The following is an 18,959-nucleotide window of genomic DNA, read 5'->3' on the forward strand; positions in this document are numbered from 1 at the left end:
AAGAAAATAATTTTGTTTTATTATTATTGCCCACTTTGTAAGGTAGGTTTGATGAATTGCTGTAGTTTCCCTGATGTAACAGAATGCACAGTTTATTTAACAGATAAAAATGTAGTCTTAGTTTGGAAACCAAGATATGGCAAATACCTGAGTGATACAGGTATTTGAAAGGCTTGCTCTTCTCAGAGGAGTTACTCTATATATGACTCTTTGATTTAAAAACCATTGTTGAGTTTTCCCTCTCTTTTTCAGAGGGAAGTTTGCTGTGGTCAGACAATGTATTTCAAAATCCACTGACCAAGAATATGCTGCTAAATTTCTGAAGAAGAGAAGAAGAGGCCAGGATTGTCGAGCAGAGATCCTACATGAAATTGCTGTGCTAGAATTAACAGAGTCCAGTTCTCGTGTGATTAATCTCCATGAAGTCTATGAAACTTCAAATGAAATCATTTTGGTGTTGGAGTAGTAAGTATGCGCTTTATCTGTTTTGTGATAAATTAGTAACTGATCAGCAGGTTTATTTTTTGATGCATCAAGAGCAAAGAAACAAATATTAGAAACAATCTAAATATTAATACATGTAGTGATTTTAGTTAGTTGCTAATTTATATTCCATCCTAAGAGTTCTGTGTTAATTATCTTATTAACAAATACTATGTCCTTTGTGTTGGGGAATAACTTTCTTTACATAAAAAGGAAACCACCCAATCACATGGTTACTTAATGACTACCAGCTAAAATTTTCGCCTCTTTCCTCCTTTAATCTTTTTCTGTTGTTTGGGAAATACAAAACTTTACTTTCCTTTGGAACCATCTCTTCTCCATACCTTACCAAGTTACTTGTATTTGCCTAAATCACTCATTTAATTTATATTTGAAACAGTTCATTAGAACTATCTCCAAACTCAAGCCAGAAAATCTTAATTCTTGTTGTAGACAAGAGATAGACAGGATTTTGTTTTTATTGTTGTTGTTTTAATTGGATCTGACTGACCCATTGAAAACATCAATTTAAAAACAAACATCCCTGTTTTAGACCTTCCATTGACCAGCTATTACCTTAAGAAAATAACTTTTTAGTTTTATTAATCTGTGATAAGAACTAACTAAAAGTGTGTCAAAGAAACTCAGTATTAAGTTGGCACCAGAATGGTTTAGTGGGCAGAGTGATAGACTTGAAAATGAGAAACTGGACTTCATATTTCAGCTCTGACATTTTCTGAATAGATGACCACAAATAAGACCCTTAACTTCCGTAAGCCTCAGTTTCACCTGTAAAATGAGAATAGTAATTAGACAATTTCCCTCACAAGGTTGTTGGAAAAGCCCATTGTAAACTTTAAAGTACTTCTACATTTCAGCTCTTATGATTGAATTTGAGCAATGTGGGAAAAAATCTTTGTGACATAATTTGTTTTAGCAGTGGTCAACTTCCATGTATTATGGATATTCACTTGTTTTTTTTAATTAACAAGCATTTATTTTCTCTTTCTCTCACCTTTCCGGCCCCGCCTCCAAAAATATATCTTGAGCATATTTTAGTTTAATTGTAAATTCCATTTAGTATTCTGTGCAGATATCTTTTTAACAGGTTAGGATATGGATCCAGTGGTATCTTAGAGTTTTATACTTCTTGTAAGCAGTAGCAGAAGTAATAGTACAAGCTACAGAAGCTTATTTTTCAGTGATTTGTAGTAACTCAGTGAAAGGACAATAGCTTTGAAATTTCAAAATCAAAGTTCAGGTTGAATCATGGTTTGAAAAAGAGATTTTTCCCACCTTCCTACTAATCTATTAATTTAATAATATTAAAATTTACATTTAGCTAGAGTTGCAATGCATTAAACAACAATACCACAATATTTCTTGGTATAGAATAAAACATTCTATTTAATATAGTTCCTACTGATTTCTTGAAAGCCATGCCATCAGAGCATAATTGTTGGGTTGCAAGGTAACATTAGCTCATCTTTAAAACTAAATATAAGCTGATAGTGTCCATACACAAAGTAATGTATCCAGTATTTACTATATGATATCTGCCTGCCCTAAAAATACCTTATCCAGTCTTTTTTTAATTAAAAAAAGAAAATATTGTATTTCCCTTCCCATGATATATGCCAAGGTTTTTTGAAGGTTTTTTTTTTTTTACAATAATAACCATTGTGTTCTTTTAATTTAAATTTGATGTGACTCTAAAAATGTGAATTTAGTTCTTATTGCTCCATAAAATACGGATAGTTTAGTTATACAAAAAAACAATACTTCATCCTCTTTCAAAATTTTAACTATAGTACACTACTAACTGAATGGGCCTTTGATTTTGTTATCAGTATTTATTAACAAAAATACCACATGGAGGAGGATGGCCATGGAAGTAAGGAGATGGAGCATTTTATTAAAGGATCAGCAAGAAGGCCAGTGTGCTAAAGTTTGTTGAGTAGGGGGATGGCACGGTACGAGTCCTGTGCTTTAAGGACAATCAGTTTGGCAACAAAGTGGAGGACAGACTGGAGTGAGAGAGAGACTTGAGGCAGGGAAACAAACCATCCAGCAGACTGTTGTGATACTCCCAAGACCTGTACTAGCAAGCTGGCTGTGTCACAGGACGGAAGGGAATGTATAAAAGAGATGCTGTTAAGCATGTCTGCAAGGAGATCTGAAGGGAGAATCAATCGCATGTAACAGCAGATTCACTGTGAGTGGTGAGGGTGAATGAGGACTCAAGGACACCAAGATTGCTCGTCTGGATGACCAAGAGGATGGTGGTCCCTATGACAGTCATCAAAACTTGGAGAAGGGCTCAGAAAGAAAGATAATGAATTCAGTTTTGGACGTGTTGAGTTTATGATTTCTATGGAATGTCCCCTTTAAGATATACTATAGGAAGTTGAAAGTGTGGGACTGGAAGTCAGGAGAGAGCTTAGGGCTGAGTAAACAGATCTGAGAATTATCTGTATAGAGATAATAAACCAATCCATGGGAGCTACTGAGATCATCAAGTGAAATAGTAGAGATGAAATAGAGAGGATGTTTTGGGAGACATCCCATCAGGGGCATAACCTACACAAAGAACCAATAACCAGCAAAGGAGATGGAGAAGGATTGTTCAGCTAGGAGAAGAACCAGGAGAGTATCTGTCATGAAAAACCTAGAGCAGAGAGTGTATCAAGAAGAGGATGATTGACAATGGCAAAGATTGAAGAAAGGTCAAACATGAGGATTGAAGAGAGGCCATTAGATTTGGCAGTTAAGAAACCCTTGGGTACTTTAGAGAGAAACGGTTCAGTTGAATGATTTGGTTGGAAACCAGATTGCACAGACTTTGAAAGAAAGTGGGGGGGGGGCGAGGAAATGGGAACTTCACTTGTAGACTTCTTTCTCAAGGAGTTTAACCAAGAAAGGCAGGAGAAATATAAGTTAATAGTTATCTGGGATGGTCAGATCAAGTGAAGATTTTTTTCAAGGATGGAGGACACATGAGTGTGTTTATACACAGCAGGGACAAAGCCAGTAGAGAGTGAAAAACTGAAGAATGGAGTGAGAGTGAGAGAGAGGTCAGTCTCCTACAGAAATGGGATGGAATGGGATGAAGAGTTCACACAGAGGAGTTTACCTTGACAATGAGAAAGGCCATCTCTTCATGTCACATAGGTGAAGGAGGAAATGGTGGCAGAAGGTATCTGAGTGATGTGAGATGAGGAGAGGAGAAAAGGGAGCTGTTGGTAAATGGCCTCAGTTTTTTCAGTGAAGTATAAGTTAAGGTCTTTAGCTGTTAGAGTGAGGACAAGAGGAGCCCCAGCAGGCATGAAAGGCTTGGGGAAAACTGCTGTGATAAATGACACCATGAATTGCTTGAGAAGGTATAAAAGGATTGCCTTGCTTCAGTGAGGGCCCAGTTGAGATTATGTAATTTAAATTTGTAGTGGACCAGCCTGCAAATTGCTAGTTAGGTTAAATCCTTAAATCTTTTTAAAGTTCCATAATTTCATTAGTATGGGAACTTAGCCCACTTAGGCAGAACACAGTGTCATCATGTCTTAATTGGTGGTTCCATGAGTTGCTGCAGTCAAAAGATGGGTCACCTGCTGACTTTTTCTGACTTGCCAAGACTAATTTTCCTAAGCAGCCAAGTAGGGCCTGTTCATGTTTTGTTGGCATGACTTGCAAGGCTCAGAAGGAACTTCTTCTAAAATAACATTTTTTAAAAATTGGCTTCTAGCCACTGTGAAATTTTCATTAAAATTACATTTAGAAGAGACTAACAATACTAGAGGCAGTGTGGCATGTTGGAAAAAGTATGGATTTGGGTATTAAGAGAACCTGGATTCAGTTCCTAACTCTGCTACTTAACTCCTATGTGACCACCAGAAGTCAGTTGACCACCTCAAACCTCCCACCCCCATCCTTGGGCCTCCGGGGCCCCATCTGTATCATGAGGAACTGAGGCTAAAAATGTCTAAGGTTGTATCCAGCTCTAAATTGATGATCATACAAATCTCTTATTTTACAGGGCCTACTGAAAGCATTATGAACTTAAAAGGGATTATACTATTTCTTAGTAGCATAACCTGTCAAATGAAAAGAAATCTTCAATTTAATCTTTGTCTTTTTACCTGTATTTTTTTTTTCATGAACTGCTGCCTTTACTTTTAAATCATTTTTCAAATTATAGTAACTCTGTGTCAGCATTTTCAGGTGAAAGAAGTAAAGTGACCTTAGACTATTAATATAATAAGTCAATGTGATCTAATATACAAAACACTAGATCATGAGAAGTGACTTATTTTTAGCTGCTCTACTTTAAAAAGTCATATGATGTGAATATAGAGCACCTGGTTATTGTCTCCTTAGTTTGTACTTCATGTCCCCATATGGCACTGTCTCTATATCTGTAAAATGGGGATAAAATATTTGTTCACCCTGGTAACATGATTTTAAGATGCACTCTTTGTGGAGCAAAACCATCATGAAAATGTTTTGATTTGTGAAATTACTTTTTGGCACCTGTGCTGTCATTGAATTTTAACAGAATTGTGCAGTTCTTGAAGGTTATTCAAAGTCATTGCAAAATGATTAAGGGATTGTTTTGTCTAGAATCCTTGCCAGGCTTTGTATAAATGGAAATAGTCAAGCCTTTTTTCTTGGAATATATAATGAAAAAATTAGTGGAACATTTAAGCACCTTTAGAAAATTGCCATTTTATCTTCTTGGCGTTTAGAGATGGGACAATAGCTTTTGTGACATTTCCCCTATAGCTCTTCAATTACAAAGTCTCAAATGCCTTCCTAAGTTCAATAAGATAATTCAGAACAAGAAAGTATTTCAAAACAAAAAGCTAGGGGGTGGCTAGGTGGTGCAGTGAATGGAACACAGGCCCTGAAGTCAGAAAGGACCTGAGTTCAAATTCGGCCTCAGACACTGGACACACTTACTAGCTGTGTGACTTTGGGCAAGTCACTTAACCCCAATTGCCCTGCCTTCCCCCCTCCAAAAAAGAAAAAAAAATGCAAAACAAACAAAAAAAAACCCCAAAACAAAAAGCTATCCCATCCTGACAGCCATATTAATAAAAGGGATTTAAGGGTTTTTTTTTTGTTTGTTTTATTTTCTCTCCATTTAATTAAGGCTTTTACAACTACCTGAGTAAACTACTATTTTCTTTTGATTATTAATGTTTTCTTTTAAGAAGTATGTTCACTTATTTATAGTGAAAATTCTAGTCATTGTGATTGTTAGAGGTTTAACTTGTGGGTGCTGGAAATTTTTTTTTTTAACTTTTTTCCTGGAAATCTTCATAAAATATACTATATATTTCATTGTCTTTTTAAAATAATTATGCTATATTGTAAATGTAACTGTAAAGGGTTGTATCACTGTGCTACAATACTACTTTATATAGTAAATACATTCGAGTCTTACATGTAGGTATGCTATCAACATGTTACATTGGTGCCCTTAGTAATTTCTGAGGTAGAGGTGTTTCGTTTCTTTGATTCCCTTCTCCACAGGGCATAGAACTTTTCTGTCTTCTCTTTTTGTTCTTGATTCTTTTCTTTTCTATTGTCCAAGGATATGCTAGTTGCCATACCCAAGCACCATTGTTCTTATTCTCTTTTCTCTGGTTTTCTAAGTCTCTTCTGCTTCCTAGAACTTTTAACCTGCCTTCCTATTCTGAAAACATTTAGCCTTTTATAGATGTTACCAACTAGGAAACAAATATTCTTTTACTTTTATATGCTTTGCCAGCTTATTACAGTATGTTGGTCACAAAGTCTTTGGTCATGATGATTGTTACTAGGTGCTCTGATACTCTTGTACTTCATTAAGACTTCTTTTGGTTAAAAGAGGTTATTTCCCTAGTAACCATTTCAGAAGTGTAAGGATTCTGGGAAACTTATTGATATATATGTATATGTGTATATATTGATATATACATGGTATATACAATATATTGATATATACATGACATATACAATATATATGATATATATGTATTTATGTATATATCTTAAAGTTCTAGGTTAGTGAGAAGCTCTAGAATTAACATTCATATTATTTGAGTTATGATAATATAGAATAAACACGTGTGAAGCCTTGGAGAATGTATTTTTTTTTACCTCATTTGCTAAAGGTAAACACTACCTTTAAGTTTATCGTCTATTGTGATTACAAGTGAAAATTATTTTTAAACCCTTCCTAAGACTTTTTGTTTCTTTAAGACTTCATGGTGCATCAGAATATTATCTAATTATTTGAACTTTGTATATGAATTTGCCAGATGTTTATCAATACAGATGAATTTTGAATCACAGTTTTAATTTAGAAACTTAATTACCTGATTCTGCTGTCTCTAGCAATAAAATTAACTAAAAATAATTGTAACCAGTATGGTTGATTTGCTGTTGCAGTTTGTCCTATAGACCATAAAGGTATTTTAATTTGATTTTTTAAATGGGCAGTTAAATAGTCTTTCTCTCTACTTCATTTCCACGATCTGAATAACCACCTTAATGTAAGGAGGCTACTAACACATTGTAGATAAAAGTTATCTTAAATTTTGGAAATTACTTAAGTATATTTCGAGTCATTTAGTGAAAAACAACAAAAATAATACATTGATTGTAAACTGGCCTTCAGCTTTTCCTATTGGTACTTAATTTACAAGGAAGAGGCAGGCTAATATGGCAATTAGAATAGCGTTGACTTCTAAACCCCAAAATTATATAATTTCCATAGTATACATTCTTGTTCTTTCTCATTAAATTTATGCATTTCTTTTCATCCTATTAAATGAACGTGCTGGCTAAACAACTTTTTTTTTAAACTTAAAATAGAAATTGTTTCAGTAAAAGTTGCATTCCAGAAATATGATCTCAGATAAATTAGTGTAAAAATATTCAATCTCATATTTTCTTTCAGTGCTGCAGGTGGAGAAATTTTCAACTTATGTTTACCTGACCTAGTTGAAATAGTCTCTGAAAATGATATCATCAGACTTATTAGACAAATATTGGAAGGAGTTTCTTATCTACATCAAAACAATATTGTGCACCTTGATTTGAAGGTAATATTACATGTGACTTGTTATATTCAGTGTTTCTTTTCCTGTCTATTTCTCAGTTAGCAAGGTCAAAGAATATGTTGGCATCCTACAATTTCAGTATGCTTTTTGACTTATATATTGCATAAGCCTGTTTTTATGTTCATATGAGGCCCTCAGTTTGACCATAAGATTATACAAAATATCATTATATGTTATACTCTTTTCTGTAAGAACATTAAAGTACCACAGATTTGTGTTAATTCATGGATCTGAATTGGTCAAAAGTTTTAATTTTTTCTTAACTAACTGCTAACAGTGTTTAAAAGGTATGTTCCATCCTGATTTGATGAGTAAATATCTGCAGTTCTCAGCATATAGTCTAAATTCCTTTAAAAATTTTAATTTGGTTAAAAATTCCTCTGAAATATTTGATAAACTTAATTTGCCAAGTGAATATTTTCTTCATAGTACAACCTCTGCCCTTGGGACATTATTACAAACTTCCAAGTTAACGGAGGCTTGAGTACAGTAATACTCTTCCAGAAATCATTTAGTCCTCTGCCTTAGTTATCTAGACATAATTGTGAAAACAGGGAAGTGAGCAGAAAAGTCTTCTAAACATGGAAAATGGATCTTACAAAGTTCAGAAAGTCAATCATGCAATTTTCTCAGAGAAAGAGATCTTCTCTCAGCATCTCATTGTTCTTTAGACACAAATAAAACCAACTTGATTATGTGGTTGCCCATCTCCTAAGAACAAATTCAAGAAAGAATTAAATAAATCCTATGTGTTCTAAGGGGCAACAGTGGATAGAGTGCAGGTCCTGGAGTCAGGAAGACCTGAGTTCAGATGTGGCCTCAGACACTTCCTAGCTGTGTGACTCAGTGCAGCTCACTTAACTCTATTTGCCTCAGTTTCCTCATCTGTCAAATGAGCTGGAGAAGGAAATGGCAAACCAAACCACTGTGGTATCATTTCCAAGAAAATTCTAAATGGGGTCATGAAGAGTCAGAACAACTGACATGACTGAACAACAAAAATATGTTCTAAGTGGTAAGGGAAATAATTAAGAAACAGTATGTGTCCTTTAAAGAGCTCTTGTATCTAATTGAGAAAAGGACATGCATCATAGTACCATATAATACCTAGGACCTTTGACTTTTGTCAGTGTGCCTATTCCATGTGCTAGTAAAGATGATAATAACAATAGCTAACATTTATATAGCACATTACCTATGTTATGTAATTTTGTCCTCACAACCCTTTGAGATATGTGCTATTATCTTCAACTGAAAAAGGTTAAGTGAATAGCTCAGGGTCACACAGCTTTTAAGCATCTATAGCAGGATTTGAATTCAGGTCTTCCTAACACCAAGTCTAGCGCTACTATGAATATTATGACTCTTTTTAGTAGACAATCTTGTTGAGGTCATAGCTAAAAGAAAATCCATTCTCGTCTGTAGTCATCTTGTTGATAAGCCTCTCTAAATTTAGATAGGCTGCTCCTTAGATGACAAAAATAATAGTCCTAGGGGCCTCTACTCAATGTTTTTCTAACTTGCTAAGACATGTGAGATTGTGAACTCCACTGACACAGGCTTCCAGGACCCATGCCACAATCAGGCATCCTAAGAGATTTTGGTGAGGCTTTTCTCATATGTACAAAAAATGTTCATAATAATAATAATGTTTCTGGGTGGGTGCTGAGTGTCTGAGCCCGGGATTCGATCTCCAGGTCATCCCGACACTGGAGCCGGTGCTCCTACTCACTGTGCTACCTGGCCACCCCGAAATGAATAGTTTTGGGCTGGACCTGGAAAGATAGGTAACATTTCAATAAGTAGGGATTGGGGGTAAGAGGTACATGTTATAAGCCAAGGTTCTGAAGCAATGTGCTAAGAGTGTTCAGGGAATAAAACAGTGAGGAGTCAAACTTGACTGGAGTATGTGAAAAGTGTTACTTTTAAGATAAGGCTGGAAGGGTCAGTTTGAAGAAAGATTATGGTTATCACAACAGATTAGATGTAACAAATGAAGGGAATGATGAGCTAACAGAGCTAGACGTCCTGAAGACCCGGCAGGAAGAAGATAGAAAAATTATAAAAAGCAGCCACTAAAAAAAGTAGCACTTTGCATCTGGACAATTTAGCACAGAAAGACATAGACTTAGGTGCCTTGATAGCACCTGAGGACGGCAAAATATAGGATAGTGAAATAATTGCTATTCCTCATGATGACCCTGAATCATCAGAAAAAGGCTCTATGTAATCCACATTTATTTTTTTACAGCAAGGTTCTTTTATGTTTAAAAATGTGTTACATTTTGTTTTGGCTCAGCAAGACACTTCCCAACAGACACCCAAACAATCTTCCCTCCACCTTGAGTTTCGAAATCTACATTAGAAAGCTTGCAATTAAAATAGTTGTGATCAACTTTGACATTTAAGTAGTGTGATATTTTTATGTCTGTAAAACATTGAAGATCCTGAATTATGTAATTATGAACTTCAAAAAGAGAATGTAAAAGCAGGAGCATAGCAGCATAAGAGAGAGGGCCTCAGAAGGCCTCTGGGGAAAAATTCTATCCTTAGTGCTTACTGGTTATATCACCCTGAGTAACCTCATGGTCTCCCAGGGAATCAGTTCTCTAAAAACAGTTTCAGAGCAGGTGCTGAATTGACCTGCCTCGGTAGTGGAAGTGTTGTTGTTCAGTCACGTCCAGCTCTTTATGGCCCAGTGGATCATAGCACTACAATGCTGCCCATAGGATTTTCTTGGCAAAGTTACTGAAGTGGTTTGCCATCTACTCCTCCACTGGCTTACAGGAAGCAGAGATTAAGTGACTTGCCCAGAGTCACACAGCTGATAAGTGTCTGAGGCCAGATTTGAAGTCAGGTCTTCCTGGTTCCAGGCCCAGCACACTTATCCATTGAGCCATCTACAATACTTCCCCACATCTGTGAAATTACAGGTCCAGTCACAAACAAAAACAAAACCTACAAATGATTTTAATCTGGAGGATTTAGTGTTGTGATTTTCCTTTATAAAAAGTATTTGTAATGAAACCTGAACTTTAACTATGAATTATAAATTTAATTATGTAGATACAATATTTCCATTTTTGCCTCATATTTCATTGATTCCAAAATAATTGTAACTGAATGAATTCAAATTTGATGTGTTTCTTGCCTGAAATTAGTGTTGTGGTTTTAGCAAGGAATAAGCTATTTCATAGTACATTTATAATCTTTGTATTTTCTTTCGTGTAGCCTCAGAACATCTTATTAAGCAGCATTTCACCACTTGGAGACATAAAAATTGTAGATTTCGGAATGTCTCGGAAAATAGGGAATGCATGTGAACTGAGAGAAATAATGGGAACTCCTGAATACCTAGGTAAGAATTTTCCTTTTACTTTCTATAGTCAAATTAATTTTTTTTAAAAAAGAAGTAGATCATTAGCAGTGTATGGAGAATTATTTGGGACATCTATTTCCATTATATATTTACTTCAACATATTTTTGGTGGGATCTATGAGTCTTCCTTGATGCTGACTGAGGTTTTTATACCATGAGTCAATACCATGAGCCACTTGGCCAGCAACAGATCAAGAATTGATCTGGGACTTAATTGATAATTGAGGTGACTAGTGGAAAGAAAGCTCACTGAGAGTCTTTGAGGGAGAAGAGACCCAAAGGGTAGAGTGGTCTAACAGAGAGGACCAATTCAGCACCAAGTGTTAAACCCAGGGTCTGAAGTAATTGGCAGCCAAAAAGTACTGGGATCTGAAAGTGGAGACAAAATCAACGGCATAGACTAACAAAACAGGTAAGAAGCAGAATCCAGCTGTAAATGGCTTACCTTCAGCTCCTTCAGATTTTGAAAGTGGTCTTTCAAAGACTGGTCAGACCCACCTGATCTCTCTGAGGAGTAGCTGGGAAAGGCTCCAGCTCACTGCTGCACTCGACTGTTCTAGCAGCTTCAGCAGAAGTGCCTTCTTTTTCCTTTGGCCATTGCTTAAAAGAACACAATCCTGTATGGAAAAGGGGTGCTATAAAGTGACAGTGACAAAAGGAATCTATTGGAATGAAGGTATATTGTGCTGAAATTATTTGTGTGAAAACAAATGGGAAAAATAGTATAGAATTTGCCTCCCAGCACTTAGTCTGGACTAGTGAGATTTTGTTGCTCAGCCAAGATCTATTCTAAAGGTGTTGGTGTGCTTTGGACCTCTTTGAGCAGTTATTCATTGGCAAATATTTTTAATAATCGTCCAATTGCATACTTGACATTGTACTAAATGTGTTAACCAGATAATCTCATGAGTTCTTAGTCTTTCCAAAATTAAAAATATACTTAAATAAAAGTAATTTAAATATGGTATGTAATCTGACTTTTACTTTTCAGCTCCAGAAGTGTTGAATTATGATCCCATTACCACAGCAACAGACATGTGGTAAGTTTGTGTTTGTTATCTTCATGGTTTTCTGTCTTAACCATTTTGACATTTTTTTTTTCTATTGTAACCTTTTTAATTGCAAGTTTTCTAATGTGGATTACATAAATTAGGGTGGAAAGGGGATTGTTTGGGTGTCTTTGGGAAGTGTCAAAACTAATTGTGATCAACTGTACTTGATGTTGGAGAGTCATTTGCTACATGAGAGTTTTTCATTTATTCTACTTATTACTTGACTCAGCCATATTAAGCACTGAAAAAGCACTTCCCAATATTAGAATATTTTTTTCATTTTATTATTTTATGATAAAAAATTTAAATCATAAATGTGGAACATACATTATGTGCAGGCAGAAGGCACTCCAGTTTTCACCTGCCTACTCAATTCTACCTTAAACTCAATATGTTAAAAATTGAGCCCATCTTCTCCCAGACTTTTTACTCTTCTGACTTTCTTAGCTAAGGAATTCTTTTCTGATTCTTTTTCAGGAATGTTGGAATAATTGCATACATGTTACTAATGCATACATCTCCATTTGTGGGAGAAGACAATCAAGAAACATACCTCAATATTTCTCAAGTCAATGTGGATTATTCTGAAGAAATGTTTTCATCAGTCTCACAGCTGGCCAGAGACTTTATTCAGTGTCTTTTAGTAAAAAACCCAGAGTAAGTAATATATAATCAATGAATATCAACAAGTATGCTGTTTCATCAATAGAGGATATATATGCATAATCTCATTAATTCAGATCAATTGCTAAAGTGATACTGAAGAAATAAAATTTTTAACTCAGACATCTTGAAAAATAATTTTTTTATTTTTGACATTTTATAGGTGTGCACACGTATTGTATATATTATAGCATATACACATACTACATTGTATTATATACTACAATATATACAATAAACATATTGTATACTGTAGTACATCTAGGACCTTTAGTTTCATTGGTTTGGGAACTCAAAGTGTGAGAACTTCCTTCACCAATGCAGGTCCTTATACAGTTGCCTGAGGTTCACAGAGGTTATGTAACTCACCCAGATTCACACAGCTAATAAATGTTAGGAGAGAGGTTTTAAATCCAAGTATTTCTGAGTCAAAGTCCAAGAGTCTCTCTACCAAGCCATGCTGCCTCTCACATACACATATATCTTGCATTAAAAAATTAAGAGCGGGCTAAAAATTAATCTTTCTAAATGATGACAGATTAATTAGATGCAATGCACTAGAATGAAAAAAATCTAAAGTTTGGTATAGTAATTGTGTGGAATTGTTAAGAAAATTCTCTTTAACTGGACTTCTTTAAAGTCAGTTTGTCTAGCTACAATTGGAGGTTGGCTGTATGATGTTAATAATGATATCTTTGCCTAATATCATAATTAGGTAGCTTCTCTTGTACCAGAAGAGTTCAGAAATTTTCCCCTTTCTGATCTTGATAACCATCTTAATAAAGAAGTACAATAGATGATATTTCCATTTTGAACGTAGGAAGGCCATGGCAAATAAAAGCTGTGTACTTTCTAATGTTGTGAATATAGACCCAGGACTAGGACCAAGCATTCTTTTGAGAACTTAGGGCCAGTTCTATCAGTCTGTCTTTCCAGATTATGTCTTGTTGTTTCAAAGAAGAGGTCCAGAGAACTGAGAGCATTCTCTGTGTAATAGGAGACCTCCATGAACCTTCTTCCTTTCATTCACAGGGACAGACCAACAGCAGAAGATTGTCTCTCTCATCCTTGGCTCCAGCAACGGGACTTTTTAGACTTGTTTCATCCTGAAGAAACATCCTGTTCTTCTCCAACTCAAGAGCACACAGTCAGAAATTCAGAAGACAAAACCATTAAATCTACCTGTAATGGAACCTGTGGTGACCGAGAAGATAAGGAGAATATTCCTGAGGACATTAGTACAGTTTCCAAACGATTTCGTTTTGATGATTCCTTGCATAATCCCCAGGAACTTGTTCCAGATTTGTTGTGCTAGCAACTTTCTCTTCATCATTTGGACTGAATTTAAAATCCACTGCAGTGTTGCCTATGAGATGTTATGTTTTGTAGTTTCATGTATAATGTGCTTATACTGAACATGCACTTTTGGTTTGGGGAAGGATTGAAGGAAATGTAATTGTGTTAAAGTATTGGTTCATAATCAGAGATCTTGCTCACTGTCCTGGAACCACAGAACTCGCCAGAGAAGAAAATTTAAATAGTATATTTGCACATTTCAAATATTACTTCAAAAATGAATGATTTTGAACATTTTTAGCTGTGTATTCTGTAAATAAGAGAAACTAAGCTAAATTTCACTAGGTTTGCCAAAGAGTTGCTATACAGTACAAACTAAGTACTTTTGGTAATTTTTTGGGTAGGACATAAATGCAGCAGAATGAAGAAATTGAAAATTAGTCTTTTGTTTTCCCCTAGGGCAAATGTTGTGTTATCCTTCTATTATTGAATTAATTTAGAACAACAACATCAAAATTAAGCTGTTTCATTTACTACACTTTCCACCTAAAACCCAGGAGCCATCTTTCAACTGAGAAGAGCATTCAGCCTTTAGTTTTCTGGTTCTGCATACATCGTACAAAGAATGTGATTTTTTTTTGATAAAAAGAAATAATAGAAGTTTCTTCTGTGGTTTGTCACTCAGGAAAGTATTTTGCAACTTGGGTTTTGTAGTCTTAATAGGTCTTTCCCCACCCCCAAAATATACCCAGTCAAATATAAAATAGAGTATTCCCCATTGTTAAGCAGCTATATCCATTGAGGATAGAAGAGTATATGGCCAAATTTAGCTATGGAAGTAACAGAATTTAGGATGCAGAATAACGAAACTAAGAATCTAAAACCAATCATTCAAAATACAAATAGGTCCGAGGAGATACTGTTAGAGCACAGTCTCACTAAAATACAGATGATTAGAGTCCAGTACAGAGCCAAGCCCAATGGTATTTAAATAGTGTTGGGAACAAGCCCCTTCACACATGTTTTGTACACACACAGCTCACAGTGAGTAGTGAGCTTCAGTATGAAACAAATTCCATGAGGTCCTATGGTGGCCTACATAGTAACAGTAGACTACAATACATCACTTTTTTCTGGACTTACTCCAGAGATTGTCACCTGATGTCCTTGGTTCCTCTGAAAAAGATCCAAACAAGGATGGAGGAGACAATCCTTAAAGTCCACAAAAAGAGTAGCCTTTATGAACAGGTGTTTTGTCATCCCACTAGAACAGCAATAAAGCAAGGTAATTGGGAGATTTCATGACCTATGGAACTTCTTACACCATAAAAAAGAGGCCAACTTTGGCTAAAAATGGTAGGCGATATCTCTAGTTACCTTCCTAGACATCTCAAAACTCCCAAAGTCTAGGTAATAGTTTTCAGATATCACCATTATCACTAACAGCAAAGAGGGGTTGGTCCTTTGGCCTTAATATTGAATTTACTTAATGTTGTCAAGAGCTTTTTAAAGGAGAAATTGTGTGTTGAATATATGTGTGTAAGTTTTAAATATATAATCATTTACACAACTCTTGATTCATGATAACTCTAGGTTCTTCAAAGGCCTGTGAATCTATTTTACTCAACTCAGGTGCCAAAAGAATTTTTCTCATATATCATGTACATATAAAGAAATAGTTTTTAAACAACAGACTAGAAATTCTAAAAGCTAAAATGGGCATCTTCCTTTCCTATAAAAGAGAAAGTTTATAGTTTTACAATAATTGTTTCCATTGATTTGCCATCAGTATTAAGTTAATGCACTCAAGTGTCAAATAACTTTCATTGGGGTATTGGGAAGTGGTTATATGTATCCATTTTCTATGATAAAATACATGCTCACATGTCCAGAGATCTCAGTCCACATCAATAAATGAAATAAGCAAGAAATGTAAAATGTTATAATATTATGAGCACTAAATATTTTTGGTGCCTTTCATATCAATTTCCTTTTTTTTGCTGGAAGAAGCTTACATTCAGTCAACTCTGCTTTCCCCCTTAGCTATAGGTATATTGTATATCAAATTTTAAATCTTTAAAAGTCTATTTCAGTTATTTACTTCATCTCCTAAAATTAACCAAGATTTATTGTGAAAAGACAGTAAAGCTTGAATTATGGAAGCACTCACCATGTAGAATTCCAGTTGTTTCTATAAAAATGAATGTAAGTGTTTCCACTAATGGACAAAGCAAGCAGCACCTTAAATGATTTTCTGGCTCCTTTTATTGTTTCAGATTAAATTGAGTCCTGTGAATGAAGGTATTATTTTGAAATGCATAATAATCAAAAATTTCTGATTTTCCTGAAGTGTTTAAAGTTTCATTAAACCAATTTAATTGCTTTAAAAGCAAGTAAGAGAAAATATAATGAAATAGTATAAACAATATTTTATCAAACCACATAAAAGAATGTTTCAAATATTTACAGGGCTTTTTCCCCATTATTTTAGTTGACTAGAGTGATACATTTTTAGTTTGCTAACTTCACAAAATAAAGGTTAAAATTACTTTTAAAAAAGGAAAACTGAAATGATACAGAAGAGGGTGCAGAAAGGTTAAAAAACATTTATTACTTTACATTGTTTTTATGTCTCTCAAGGATACATTAGCAATTAAAAAAATTTTTTTTTCACCCAAAACAAACAAGGCTGAATTAGGGAATCATTGAAACTAAGTGTATAATTATTGACTCCTATAACTCTTATTAGTCAAATAACTATGCTTTGAAGATGGAAAAGGTAGGGCATTTTCAACAAGTTAAAAATGAGGTCATCTTAACAGGAATAAATATCAGCAATTGCTCAACTGCTCTAAAGTTTAATTCTAAATTAGAACAATTTTGCAAAGTAAAATTTGCTTTCTGAATGTGGAGTGCAAAGAGTTGGAGAATACCTTAAAAACAGAAAATTAGGATTTTATTATCCACGGTCTCTTTGACTTGACTTCCTACTGTAGAGTTACAGCAAGTATAAAACATGAAGAGAAAGCACTTTAAACATATACAGACAGACACACATGGAATAATAGTGTATTGTCCCCAAAGAACATTTATCTGTTTTGATGCTTAAAATTGTTTACATTTCTTGCTCTACAGTTTAGCAATTGGATTTGCATTTGAAGCCAACACCTAGTAATGGATACTTATTGAATTGTGTAAACAAATGTACTTTTATTTCAAAGTATAAAAACAAAGTTTGAATTCTCTGGATTAATGTAAATGTCTAATTTTATAAGAATCTTTTAGAGTGCTTTAACTTACTGTAAGATATTGTATATAATTCAAGTATAGGTCCAACTGTCCTGTGGTAACTTTTGTTAGATAATTTAAGTTTTTAAGAATAGAATGACAGATGTGATCAAGACTATTCTCTTAGAGCACTCTTCATTCTATATACTTAATGAGCCTTTTGATTGTAAATTAAATGGCATCTTTTTTTTGTACCTACCGTTGTCTTTATTTCAAAGCAGCCTCAAATATATTTTGAAAGTGTACTTTTGTCATCTGGGTAATGATCTTAATTCCTCCCACCCTTGCAGAAGGGTCTAGTTCCCACTTCTTGGTAAAGCAGTAGAACTAATTATAAAAAGCTAAACCTTCCTTACCTGAGAAATTGTTTAAATTTGAGAAAAATGATACCTACCTTTTGGTGTACTAGTTACAAGTGTACACACAAGTCTCATATTGTTGATCTAACACCCTGGTTTATTGATAGTCTATAGTGATTTAGTATACAAAACAATTTGTTTTCTACCTTGCTGCCATCCCAGGTTCCCACTTTTGCTTGATCTGAGGAAATGAAGCCAATTAAATCCCAGGCAACCGACCAGTGGTGGATGACCTACAGCTGTTAGGAGTTCTGGGATTTCATACTAAAGGAAAAAAAAGGAACTCTAGTAATGAGGAGGAACACAGAGACACAGTAAAATGATAGCTATAAAAGTATGGCCTCTAATTCCAAAAGAGTTTTTAATCAACTTAATGTGTTTAAGTTCATCTGACTTAATGATTGGTTCAGCAGCATGTTGAATGGAAGGGCCTAATGATCTTTAAATTTCAGTACCAGGGCCAATGGGAGGACTTAGTAGTTCATCTTATGGTAGAATTATAGTTGGTAACTATTTGCTTGTTAAGTGTTGTGAATGGTTATATCTACCACGGCAGCCAGGACACTGGAGGTCCACAAGTCTTGGGAAGGAGGGAAAGTGACCGACAGAGTGATTACAGTTCTAAACAGACTTTGGATTTGGTGATTGACACATGAAGATCAACCTTAAAACAAGGTGAGGTTTCCCTCTGTTTCTCCTACAGGAATAGGGCTTGTAAGTCAGTGTTCAGGTAGGAGGATTGGGGAAAGGGGAATGGGAGGTCCTATGTGGCCGGTCTACTGGCCCTTTGCCCTTTTGTGCTTGAGGGATCTGGCCAAGGGTAGACTACATGTAGGCTAATACTGTTGAACTATACTAAGTGTGTTGTCCTACCAAAATTAGACCCACTTAAATATATTTTCATTCATTTCATTTGCCTTCATTAATTCAGTTACATAACAGTTTTTATTTTCAAGAAATTTAATTGCAAGCCTATGTTTATTTCTAATCAAAATGATAGACTAATTTAGGAGGTAAACAATAAATTAGGTTGGAATAATTGATTTAGCATTAAGATTAAATGTAAGCTTGCAAAAGTATTTTAACTGCAGAACAGTTATAGTTAACATTGCTCATTCTTCACACAGAAAACATTTTTTTTTGAGGTTTACTCCATTTGATAATGAGTTCATACTTTTTTTCTCTAATATACTAGCCTTCATGTCAAGTTTTACCAATTTTTAAACTCTTTGAGTGAAGGGACACTTTAATTTTTTGTCTTTTGTATGTCCAGCACTTAGCACATTTTAGCAGCTTAGTAGATGATTGCTGAAAGAACAAATAGCTTATATTTCAT

The 18,959-nt window shown here is 34.7% G+C and overlaps 1 protein-coding gene across 1 annotated transcript in view; it reads left to right on the forward strand.

Annotated features, from left to right (window-relative positions):
* STK17B (serine/threonine kinase 17b) overlaps positions 1-17,509 on the forward strand; it is a 37,848-nt gene extending 20,339 nt beyond the window's left edge. Inside the window, exons 3-8 of the mRNA XM_069070168.1 lie at positions 253-465; positions 7,424-7,568; positions 10,818-10,944; positions 11,957-12,005; positions 12,495-12,674; positions 13,713-17,509. Coding sequence (XP_068926269.1) covers positions 253-465; positions 7,424-7,568; positions 10,818-10,944; positions 11,957-12,005; positions 12,495-12,674; positions 13,713-13,995 — 997 coding nt within the window. The 3' untranslated portion in view covers positions 13,996-17,509. The remainder of the gene's footprint in view (positions 1-252; positions 466-7,423; positions 7,569-10,817; positions 10,945-11,956; positions 12,006-12,494; positions 12,675-13,712) is intronic.
* The last annotated feature ends 1,450 nt before the right edge of the window (positions 17,510-18,959 follow it).

The sequence above is a fragment of the Petaurus breviceps genome, unplaced genomic scaffold (assembly GCF_028583685.1).
Source record: "Petaurus breviceps papuanus isolate PSGF00001 unplaced genomic scaffold, PetGlider_PUasm1.0 90804, whole genome shotgun sequence".
In the NCBI taxonomy this organism is placed as follows: domain Eukaryota; kingdom Metazoa; phylum Chordata; class Mammalia; order Diprotodontia; family Petauridae; genus Petaurus; species Petaurus breviceps.